This window comes from Aegilops tauschii, chromosome 1, assembly GCF_002575655.3.
Source record: "Aegilops tauschii subsp. strangulata cultivar AL8/78 chromosome 1, Aet v6.0, whole genome shotgun sequence".
Lineage (NCBI taxonomy): Eukaryota > Viridiplantae > Streptophyta > Magnoliopsida > Poales > Poaceae > Aegilops > Aegilops tauschii.
The window spans coordinates 289119286-289130957 of NC_053035.3; the positions used below are offsets into that span (position 1 = coordinate 289119286).

Sequence of the window (11672 nt, forward strand, 5' to 3'; positions counted from 1 at the left end):
TGGCGCCTAGAGGTGGCGCGATGTTTGCGGGTGCTCTGCTTCGATGGATATGAGGTGGCCAGATCTGGCGTGGGGGCTGGTGGCCGCGGTGTGTGCGCATTGCGACCTGGTTGGCGGCGGGCGACACGGGAAGGCGTCTCCGAGGCTCCTCGGTTGCTGTGGTGGCAGCTCCGGCTCTCCACTCGGCGGGTGGTGCTGCGGTTCATGGTCCGGCGGTAGTCCGAGATGACGACCATGGTGGGGAGACACATGAGGTGTCTGGTGGGGGGCTGGTCAGGAGGGATGGGGGGCTAGTGGTGGCCCTCCGTCGCCGGCAGGGGTGCCGCCTGTGGATTCGTTCTGCTCCTCTCCTCCCCCTCTCCCCGGCCTAGTGCTGCGTAGTCTCTGGTCTGACGTTCTTCGGGTCTGGACGGTCACTGGCGGCTCCGTTGGTGGTTGGGGTTCGGTAAGACCAAAGTCGGTGCCTTGCTTGGTCGTGGAGTTGTAGGATTGTAGGGCGGCGGCCTGGACGATGGGAGGCGTGGCGTTTGTGGGAGGAGCGTGCGACTCAGGTGCGCACGGGCAATCATGGTTAAGCGGGTGGCATGGTTACGGGTGGTCGACGGTGCTAGGGCTACAAATGAGTCCAGTTCGAGGGAGTTGGATTATGCTTAGCTCAACGTATACTAAAATTCGAGCAAGCTCAAACCAAGCGAAGCTCGAGGTTGAGCGGTAGAAAGTGGCTCGTGCCCAGCTTGTAATGATATCGACTCGATCTCGAACTAGTTTCGAGCTAAATAAAATAATACTTTAATAATGCAGCACAAAATTTCAAAAGGTACACCAGAACATAACATAAGAAACCATTACATATTTCAAATTGTTATCTCTCTGGTACTTAATAGCAAGAGATCATGGATGTGGCAAAAGAAAAGCAAAGGTGCATTTGCTCTCGAACTTGGGCTAAAATAACATGATATTTAACACATGTTTGACCACATATCACAATGGGGATAAATTTTCTCCGCACTTAATTAAGCTTCAATATTTGGTAGTAGGTAAAATGAAGAAAAATCGTACACAACATACATCGTATTTTTCACTATATAAGTATACATGTGGTAAAAACTGCCTCATTTCTTTTTATAGATCAAAATTATTTAATATAATTATACGATATCGAGCTATTGAGCTAAAATCAAGCGAGCCGGTATTGGCTCAAGATCAGCTCGTTTTTCAATCAAACTACATAAAGTTTTTATACTCACCTTATTTCTTCTCGAATCGAGCCAAAATACGAGTCGGTCTCAAGCGGCTCACGAGTCTCGAGCTTTTCTTATAGCCCTAACCGCCAGCACCCCGACTCTTCTGCTCCCTTTGCCACCATCACCTCATGCCGCCGGGCAAAGCCAGCAAACGGCCAGCGGCGGCAGGATTTGTTGGGTAGAGGCATGCTTAGTTGGTTGCCCATGCCAAATATCCATTGGTAGGTTATATCTTGCCGGCCTCTACAGAAATTGTTAAGTTAAGTTTTGATATTGTCATATTGGCAAATATTATGTTCGATACAGCAATTTTTCCGTGGCTCTTCTGTTAGCCAACCGTGGCTTGGCACGTTACTAAAAGCTCTTGCATCTCGCAACAAAAGAGGAACCTGTAGCATTCCCTGAAAAAAAAAGATGGAGGAAGCTGTAGCTTGTAGCGACCCAAAGGTCCCAAACGGGAGAGATAAGGACGAAGAGGACGCGACGAGAACGAGACCCGAATGACCCGGCCAGGTCACGGGAGGGGAGGACTCCGACCGCGCCATATAAAGTCTCTCGCCGCCTCCACCCACGCAGCGTCGCGCCCGTTCCGATTTCCTCCGCGACGACGCGCCACCCCGCCCACCCCCCACCCCCCACTCACCGCGCGCGCCACCCCCCCCCCCCCCCCCCCCCCCCCCCCCCAAACCCCCGCAAAACCCTAGCCAGCTCCCATGGCTGCGGACGACGGCGACGCCACCACCGTCGTCGCGCCAATGCCGCGCCCGGAGGAGGAGCGCGAGCAGCCTCCCCATGCCGCGGACGCCCCCGTCGACCCAATGACGGCGCCGCCGCCGCCGCCGCCGCTGGAGGAGGAGGAGGAGGAGGAGCAGCAGCAGCTGGGGAAGCGGCCTACCACCGCCGCGGACGCGGTCGTCGCTCCAATGCCGCCGCCGCTGCCGCCGTCGCAGCCGGAGGAGAAGCAGGAGGAGCAGCCGGTGCCCGCCGCGGCGCTGCCCCAGCCTCTCGAATCGGTAGCCGCCTTGCTGTGTGTTTAGTCTAGTCCATGCTTGCCTCGCGCCCGATCTTCTTCTATTTTGTCTCTTTAGTCCTGTTCTATCGGTCGATCATCGGGCAGTTCCGATCGTGTTTAATTACCTGCGGCGGGCTTAATCGAGCGCTAATTAATCCGCTGGAATATCTTGTACTATTTTGCTTCCCTGTGCTCGCCGCTTTAGTTCCACCCTAGATATTTTACCCGTGGCCTCCGCGCGCTTGATCGGGATGGCGTCGCGGCTATCTAGATAGATTTGGAGTTCCTCACGCGTGTTTGCGTTAGCTGTGCCTGTGCGCCCCTTTGATTACCCCTAGATAGGTAGCTACTTTTTGCGATTCCAACGTTTTAATTTCCCCAAATTAATTTCGAGGGCTACCCCCTTGATTTGGCACTAGTCTATATGGTAGCTTGATTTCAAGTGTCCATCTTCGTTGTGGTTTGGTGCGTATTTGATTGGTCCAGATTTGAATTTGGTGGTTAGTTTGGTTTGCTGCTAGCTCCGCATCTCAAATTGCAATGCTGCGTATTTCCTGACATTAACATCACTAATCTGGCGCCTGGGTTCTGGATGATCGGTTATTGCAGGGTCCGGCTTCAGCTGAGGAAGGACATGAGGAGACGTCTCAAGATAAAAATCCCTTCAAGGTTCCAGGTCCAGCCGCCGAGGGACAAGAGGAGACATCGCAAGACAAAAATCCCTTCAAGGTTCCAGATCCAGCCGACGAGGTAGAGAAGGAGACATCGCAAGACAAAAATCCCATCAAGGTTCCAGGTCCAGCCGATGAGGAAGACAAGGAGACACGGGGAGACAAAAGTCCCTTCAAGGTTCCAGGTCTGGCAGATGAGGGTGACTGGCAGACCTGTCGCGACCGGAAGCTCTTGCGGATTATGGGTCGAGCAGATGAGAGATACAAGGGGATCGGGCAAGGCCGACGTCCTGAGGATGATGTATGCATTTGCTAATTTCTGTCAATTCTTGTTTGAAGCTGCCATTTTGTTTGCTACTGGTACTGTGCAGTTATCACTAAATGCCACTTTGGTGTACCAATTTTATCTAGTGTGTCACATGCACTCTCCCTCTATCTCACACAAACTGGAAGCTCATGCACTCCAATATTTACATAGTACTGTAGCTAACATTTCAGTTTTGTTTGTTCTCCAGGATTCGGAGGATTCTTGTGGTTGTTCCCACTATAGGAGGTCGCACTTTTGGTACCCTCATGAACAAAGAGATCCTAGATATTATGATCATGAATTGCATTGTGGCGGATTTCGTCAGAACTGTTGTCCGAATTGGCATCATAGTGCACTACATCTTGGAAATGGTTATCCCGATAGGTATGGTTACCCAGGTCATCCACATCGTGGCTATGGCTACCCAGTTGGACGATTTGATCAAGATTGTATGGATCTGTACAATTCGAGGCTGATGGTAGGCACAACCTATTGTTTCTTTTGTATATATTATTGACTGTGTACTAATATTCCTGATAATGACAAGATATTGAAGTAATTCATTTTACGCTATCATCCAAACATTCATGACATTTCATTGTTTGCACTTGTGATATTTTGATATCTTAGTCTGTTTGACTTGGGCATCTTCCACTTTTGTTTTCTGCCCTAGGATTCTTGGGATGACAAGCTTGTAGATACTCAATGCTGTTCTCGGTACAAACTAACTCGTGGAAAGAACGATTTCCCTGTGGTAAGCTAGACACGTGCAACATCATGCTTGCGATGCTTCGTTTCCTCTCAGATCAAGTAAATGTGTTTGTTTTACTGTTTGCGCTGCTTTCATAGGCTGCATCGCTAAGTAATCCTGAGAAGTGGATATGCTTCCTTAATTGTATTCTCCAGTGTGTAGTGCACACAGTTCCCTTAGTGTCGAAGCTTCTGAAAGATCGTCACCTAGGTCCATGTCCTAGTAAGTCATCTAGTTCAATCTACTGTCACTCTTCTAGTTTACCTACTGTCGAGCACCTCTTCATATCAACCGTTGTGTTTTCAATTGGGTTTTTTGATGATTTTTCTGTAGGTGGTTCTGACGAATTCTGTTGTTACTGCTCCCTACGACACCATGCTTCTGAAGTTATCAGGCTCTCAGGAGACGTGCTCTACCCCAGAAAGTTTGTCAAACGCCTCAAGTGTATGTTTGTTCAACCGAGCCTTTAAAATTCCTTCCCATATGCTCATAAACTGCTTAAATCAGTGGTTCCTTTGCCTGTGGTGTTGGTCGCGTGTGTAGCTGAGTTTTAGTCTGTTTAACTGAACTTTCAATTTTCTTCTGTGTATATTATCAGAGAAATTCAAGTCTTGTTTAGCTATATTGTGTCCGTTTAACCCATTTCAGTTATTATATTCATATTATTATTACATTACTTGAGTCATCCACTCATCCCTGTGATTATGTACTGAACTTAGTTTTCCATAAAATGGTTTGCAGCGATATTTCGAGATTTCGAGCAGGGACAACACCAAGATGCACATGAATTCCTCCGCTGCTTGCTTGATAAATTAGATGAGGTAACTGTCGCTCCCAGGTCTGAATCTGAGGAGCCCTCTTCTATTGTCAAAGAACTTTTTGGAGGCCAACTGAAAAGCCAGGTGTGTGTCTGTTGATCCTCACTACCAGTTACTCCCTCAGTTCCTAAATATTTGTCTTTTTAGAGATTTCAAATGGACTACCACACACGGATGTATATAGACATATTTTAGAGTGTATATAGACATATTTTAGAGTGTAGATTCACTCATTTTGCTCCGTATGTAGTCACTTATTGAAATCTCGAGAAAGACAAATATTTAGGAACGGAGGGAGTACATCAGTATCGTTCTGACTTGGTCTATGATTGATAATTCACTCAAATGTTTTTGATTTGCTCAGTTGAATTGTCCAAAGTGCAAGCATTGCTCGGACAGATTGGAGTCTTTCCTTGACCTTAACCTGGAGGTTAACCAAATGGACACTATCATGGATTCACTGTCATCTTATACCAAAATTGAGGTTGTGGAAGATTTCATTTGTGATGGATGCAAATCTCGTGTGAACATGGAAAAGCACCTCAAGGTGGAGCAGGCTCCAGAAGTTCTTGTAATCCAGCTCAAACGGTTTCAAAATTTGGGGAGTGATATATCTAAGATTCATGACATGGTGAAGTATCAGTTAGAGCTGGATTTAAACCCCTTCATGAGCTCCCCTGATGACGTGAGTCCACTTTCTTCTAATTTGATCATACTTGTATTTCCCAACCACCCAAGTATATATGGCTGATGCACATTGTTGTTGCAGAAACCTCAATGCTATGATTTGTATGGAGTTGTAGAACACTGGGGTAACACAGCCAAGGGTCACTACGTTTGTTATATCCGTTCATCAGAAACTGATTGGTTTCTCTTTGACGATGATAAGGTAATCTATCTACTGCTTGTATATTTTTTTTAACCTTTTGCCAAGTTTACCTGGCTCTAAACTTCCATGGTGCAGATTGTGAAAATGACTGAGGACAGACTTTTGGAGAAAAAAGCATATGTTCTGTTCTATGTCAAGAAAGGTTCATCCCCGTGGTTCTCTACATTACTTGAGAAGAAGGAAATGTTTCTGTCGGATTATTTTGAAGAATTGGCGGGCAAAGGATTAGATGAGGATGGTGCTTCCAAAGCGGGCAGCTACAGTAGCAGTGGTAGTGACAGTGACAATGGCAGTGTTGAACAAGATGTCACGGAGCATTTTTTTGGACCAGCAGAGAAAAATGAAGCTGGCCCCAGTTCGGCCGGCTTGTCACAAGGAGTCCAAGGAATTGAAAACGGCAGTACCCTTTGCAGTGTACCTGACAAAAACGAAGTGGGTTGCAGCCTAGGTGGAGTACCATCTGGAGGAACACAGAAACCCACCTCCCTTACCCTATCAAGTGTGGAAAATGGAGACGCTAGTGGGTTGCCGTTGCTATTGGAGAACAAAGAGAAGTCCAGCCATGGCACCAGGGAAGCGAACCATAATGGGCCATCATCAGAGGTGCTTGATGCAGACTCCCATATAGGGTCATCACAAGAGAATGGGAGAAGCTGCAACCTACTCCAGTCTTCATCACATAAACATGAAGACTACTGTCCTGAAAACTTGACATTGCACAGTAAGTGTGTTCTTTCTCTGTTAAAAGAAAACAACCTGAAATTTACTCACATAAGTTTCCCACAATGGTCTCTCTGAGCCTGCTCCTTCTATATCAATGAAATGCGAAAAAGAAACAGCACAGTAATAGTCTCTGTGTTTGTACGTTGTGCTGGTGGCTGGTGCTTTATGAGGCTTGTCTCTTTTTGTAGAAGAAGAAGAAGAAGAAGAAGAAGAAGAAGATGGGATGGTAGGCTCTTGTGATTCTCCTGCTGGATCGCTGCACGCACGTGGGAGTGCTGGCACTTCAAGGCTCAGAACAGTAGGCTCCAACTCCGACCGCACTACTAATGGCGAGTGCAATACTAAGTTCATTTAGATTCATCAGATACAAAACTGGCATGGTTTCATTGGCTTCTGTTTTTGTCACGCACTTGTGAGCTCATGTGAGCAAAGCAAACCATAAGTCATTCAGTCCCCTTTTATATATTAACTAGAAATCCACTCTTGTTTTAAGCTTTTTAGCATTTTGAAAGGAAAAGACTGATGAAACGTGTAATGTCCCTTAAAGCTTTGAGAGCAAAAAAAAAGGGGGTAACACTGCAATTTTGTGTGCGTCTTTATTTTGTTATACAATTGTAATCTATGTTAGTTTACTCTCAATCAGCTGTGTTCCGTGTGCAGATGTCGGAGTCCAGGCCAGAGCAGGGAAGCGGATGAGAGCGCAGGCTGCAGCAGCTGCACTGACGGCGAAGAAGCAGAAGACGAATGGCGGTGTAAAGAACTATCTACAGAAGACGAGGGTAACAAGAGGGAGGGGCAGGAGAAAGCGGAGGTAGAAGGGGACATCGCCTCATATATATAAGCTGCATAAGTGCGCGTAGCTAATTACCGTTAGCACAAGGGTTTCGCAGTGAGAAAGCAGAACAGTGACACAGCAATTTTTGGACACTTGTAACAGATGGCCACCTGACCTTTTGCTGAACTATACTCTAGTTATCATCCCTGTTGCATGGTTTTGTTTGATGTATGCATCAACTGGCTGGTGACTACCAGCTTTCCATAGGCAAGCGCCTGTACTGATAACCAACCATATATGGTATGAAATGGTCATTACAAAGCAAAGGCATTTCTTTGGTAGCACAACGCCCATCTGGTTACCACGAAACTCCAAATGCTATTACGACTTTAGCCAGAAAGCATTCGCCATAAAATCCTCATTCTTTCTCTACCGAGTTTAAGTTTTAAGATTCCTATGGACTCTTATACAGAGCCACCACCAATCTGTTGTCACGCAGTAACAATCAGGATCGGCGGACCGCCGAAGACCTGTGATAGTCTTGACTGTAAATTCAGCTCAGAGGATCCGGTCAAGATCAGATATGATGTTGGAAGCCATAGATGTCAGCTTCTTCCCAGTCTGTCCAGCCATGCTCTTGAGCGAGGTCAAGTCCTGAGTGGCCTGCACCAGTCAACAGAGCATTAACGCAAGTCCGTCAAGGAAACCAGCCATGCTAGTATGCTGATGCCTCTCCAGTGTTACCTGGAAGGAGATTCTGTTGATCAAATCCGAAGCACTCAGATCCGCATTAGAATTGTTCGCTTGTTGGCCAAACAGATCAGCACTTGAAATGGCAGAGGACCCCTACAGCAACGTATTACACATAGTACCAATCAATCTGGAGCTATCAAAAAAGGTAAACTAGCAAAGCCATGCAGTACTGAAAACAGATTATTCACTTGAGGAGTTAGGGTTATTAAGCTGATCAGCTGTGATGGAAAGTTGGAAGGAAATCAACGGAAGGAAAAAACTGTGATGGAAATGCATACAAACTACTATACTTATAAAAATCAAAATGATAAGTAGGAGTATAAAAAGGTCAAAAGAACATCCTGGGATTAAAAAAACAAGGGTGTATAGGCCAGATCCATGGCATTGGGGTTTGTTCTAAACAAAAATCAGGAATAAGTTTATTATCATCCCAGATTGTCAGCAAAGACGCAGTGATATACTTACAGAGAATTTTTGGAGGGAGATTTGGCCCTCTTTTTCTAAATTGGCTTGATCACCGAAAAACTGAGAAGATGAAATAGACTTTGCATTTGAGAACTTCTGTCTTGCTTCACTACTTTCCTCGACCTGGAGATCATTATTACAATCGATTATTCACAGGCCACTTGAAAGCTGGACCTCAAGACAAGAATATGTAAAACAAGTCTACACTTCACTATCTGTAAACAATTTTCTCATTTCCAGAGCTACACACTCAAATGCTTCATTATGCACAGGTGGAATAAAGAAACCATCACGATCAGTAAGAATTTTCAGACAAGCCATTTCAGAACTAAAGCACAATTACAGCAGAATTAAAATTGTAGCCAGGGATAAGTTAGACAAGTCATTCAGCTTCAAAACTGCAAATTTTCTCAAAATGATGAAACACAGTGAATATTCTACCACCTCAACATGCATTTTTAGCCTTGTAATGCTGTTAACCCATTATCAGACATCAACATGAACCAAGTCAATTGTGCTTCTGGAAAGCAAGCTAGCTAATTCAAAGCATACCGCCACATAGAACTGGGTTACCTAAGACTAGAACTGAACTAGAGACACATTATATGTATCAAAAGTAATGCTTCCCCAAAGAGTCAAAGTTGGTTTAATGGTAAATCTTCCCCTTTGGAGTCCTGAATTGACAGAGGCTACCAATTTATGCAAAATTAAGATAGTAAATGACCAATATTACATAACTGACATATCATATACATGATTCATCATCATATAAATGATACAACTACTGGATAACTAAACATTACCTGCATTTTGGATGCACCAGAAGTAGATTTCTTGTGATATCCACTGTCCATCCCGTATTCACCAAAAAAGTTTGAAGACTTTGGGGGCGCAACATGCCCAAACGCCTGGTTTTCCGGAGAGCTGCTCCCAGCAGAAGGTACATTTTCCACATATTCAAATCGGGAAGTATGAGATTTGCTCCTAGCTGTAGTGCTTTCAGCCACCGATGGCAGGGCAGGAGCTGGCTCTTCAGGTTTCTGCTCATAGAGGCTTTCACTTGGCTGAAGCAAATGACAAAAGTTATTAGTACAGAATTTCACAAACCTAAACGAAACCAAATAAATACATTTGGTAACTGGCAAGTTCAGTGGAAATCTACAAAAATGAGTGTCATATCAGCATGGAGCTACTCTTCTATTTCTTATTCCTAACACAAACTGGGCAAATCTACTGGCTCGTCATTGTATGAAAAGTAAAATGTCTGCTGTCTCCTCAGTTTACTCAAGTGTAAGCTGCAGACTGCGTACCTTTGTCGTAAGCTTGCGCGCACCAAGTCCACCAGTCTTACTTCCAGGCTTCTTTCCACCGATTGGCTTCTTGAATGAATGGGTAGGAGCTTTAGGTGAACGAATAGTTTCAGACTCAGGCTCATTCTTCTCATTCACAACTTCTTTCGGCACCTCTACCAGTTTGAAATCAGGAAATGCAGCTGCTTGGCTTGAAGTCTGAGAAGCTGCGACTGGGGAGGGCGGCCCACTATTATTGCCATCTTCTGTGGAACTTTTAGAAACCTCTTTGAGGAGCAACTGTCTGTATAAGTCAGCAGCTCTTGAAGTGTACTTTGCCTCGATCTTTCCACCATCAGTCCAACCATGCTGCTTAAAGAAAGCTTGTGCACGGTTGTTTCCCCCATAAACCATCATTTTCAACTGTTCTGGGGTCCATGAATCCAAATTTGTTGACCTGCAGCTTATTGTCAAAATAGTGATAAATTTTATACAATGTCACCAGTAATAAATCCAGTCAATGTGCTTTCAGGAAGTACAGAAGTTCAAGAAATGCAGTAAATTTCCGTAGTGACAATATGCTAGGTGTTAGGCGAAGAAGGAAATAACTTGTTTTTTGTATTAAACATATATAGCAAGATCTATCTGATAAACATTCCATTCACACAGGCTAAACCGACTTGGACAGAGCATACAACAACTTCAGAAGTGTCATGTTGCATCAAAAGGTGATTTACAAAGTTCAGTATGCAGAAAGAAAAACACACTACCATGTTTCTTACAGGTTATGCTTAAGCTTTTGAACAATTGGTAATGGCATTCAACATTATGCATCTCCACTTACACAATCTATGCCAGAATAAACTGCAATCCCCCCATGTAAAAAATGTCCAGCGTCAAAATTACAGCTGGCCTCATCCACATTCTTCAGTAAGCCTGCACATTCTCTCACAGAGTTCGGTGGTACTACTTCACATGGCATGACAGGCACTTAGGAATACACAATGGACGAATTTTCAAACCCTAACCAGGCGGGCCCAAAATCGTATAAAAAAATCCAGAATTTACACGTGCATGGCTGATTATATATTCTGGAAGCAGGGCGCATCACAAAGGCAAGCGTGGTCGGGAAATTGGACCTGACGAAGGAGACGTGGACGCCGAGGCTGCGGTGGACGGCGGAGCAGTCGATGCAGAGGAAGACGCCGTAGGTGACGGAGGCCCAGGTGGGGTTCTTGGCGTTGCAGTCGAAGCACATCTGCAGGCACACAACACAGACAGACACATAAGGTGGGAGGGGCACGGGAGAGGGATGAAACGAGGCGGAATCGGCGGCCGGAGGAGGGAGGGAAACAAAGCCCTTCCTTGGCAATCACATCACATCGGAGCAAACGGAGGCGGGAACCGATCACGCGCGCGCGCGCGTTACCTTATTGTCGGATTTGGCGCGGAGCTTGCGGAAGGCGGAGCTCCTGTCGGCGGCGCCGGCGTCGGTCGCCATCGCGGCGAGCCACCAACCCGATCGGGCGCGAGCCCTCGCTTCCTCCGAATTGAGGAGGAGGAGGAGGAGGAGAGATGGGGATGGGAGGAGGAAGTAAGAGAGAGGAGGAGACGCCACGCACACGCACACGCGCCCCGACCGAGGCGAGGCGAGGAAATGGTGCAGTGCCTTTCTGCTTCGCACTCCACCTCCACCTCCACCTCCACCTCCACCTCCACGTGTGCCGCCTTCAGCACCTGCCCTCTATCTGGGCCGCGTCGCTCTACGGGAGCTCAGCCCAGCAAGAAAATTTTGGCCCGCAATGATCAAGTAGCGGGGATAGTGAGCCCAGAGTGGCCGCCGTCCGGCCCGTGCTTGCTTCACTGTTGCAGCTTCATGTAGGATTCAGACGCTTTTCCTATTTGACGCACTCCGCCTCAAGTAGTCGACCATTCGCACAGACTCGATCAAGCTAGCGGCCCATTCTAGAAACTA

General features: G+C 46.3%; 2 protein-coding genes across 4 annotated transcripts; one reads left to right on the top strand and one right to left on the bottom strand.

Moving 5' to 3' along the window:
* The first annotated feature begins 1944 nt into the window (after positions 1-1944).
* On the top strand, positions 1945-7421 carry LOC109750791 (uncharacterized). 3 transcript variants are annotated; one of them, XM_040403760.2, is made up of 12 exons: positions 1945-2257; positions 2866-3228; positions 3443-3712; positions 3908-3988; positions 4084-4207; positions 4319-4429; positions 4727-4887; positions 5168-5488; positions 5573-5692; positions 5768-6413; positions 6604-6744; positions 7076-7421. In XM_040403760.2, the coding sequence occupies exons 1-12, from the start codon at positions 1958-1960 to the stop codon at positions 7228-7230; spliced, it is 2793 nt and encodes a 930-aa protein (XP_040259694.1). In that variant the 5' UTR covers positions 1945-1957; the 3' UTR covers positions 7231-7421. The 3 variants fall into 3 exon arrangements, with proteins under 3 accessions (XP_040259694.1, XP_045090665.1, XP_045090667.1); XM_045234730.1 differs by having other exon boundaries at positions 6607-6744; XM_045234732.1 differs by having other exon boundaries at positions 6604-6713; positions 7076-7230.
* A 47-nt stretch (positions 7422-7468) lies between these two features.
* LOC109750794 (probable ADP-ribosylation factor GTPase-activating protein AGD8) lies at positions 7469-11410 on the bottom strand. The gene is made up of 7 exons (XM_020309745.3): positions 11127-11410; positions 10837-10955; positions 9719-10154; positions 9212-9472; positions 8409-8531; positions 7935-8036; positions 7469-7853 (listed from the first exon to the last, which is right to left on the bottom strand). Exons 1-7 carry the CDS (start codon positions 11196-11198, stop codon positions 7749-7751), a joined length of 1218 nt encoding a protein of 405 aa, XP_020165334.1. The 5' UTR covers positions 11199-11410; the 3' UTR covers positions 7469-7748.
* Positions 11411-11672: the final 262 nt, after the last annotated feature.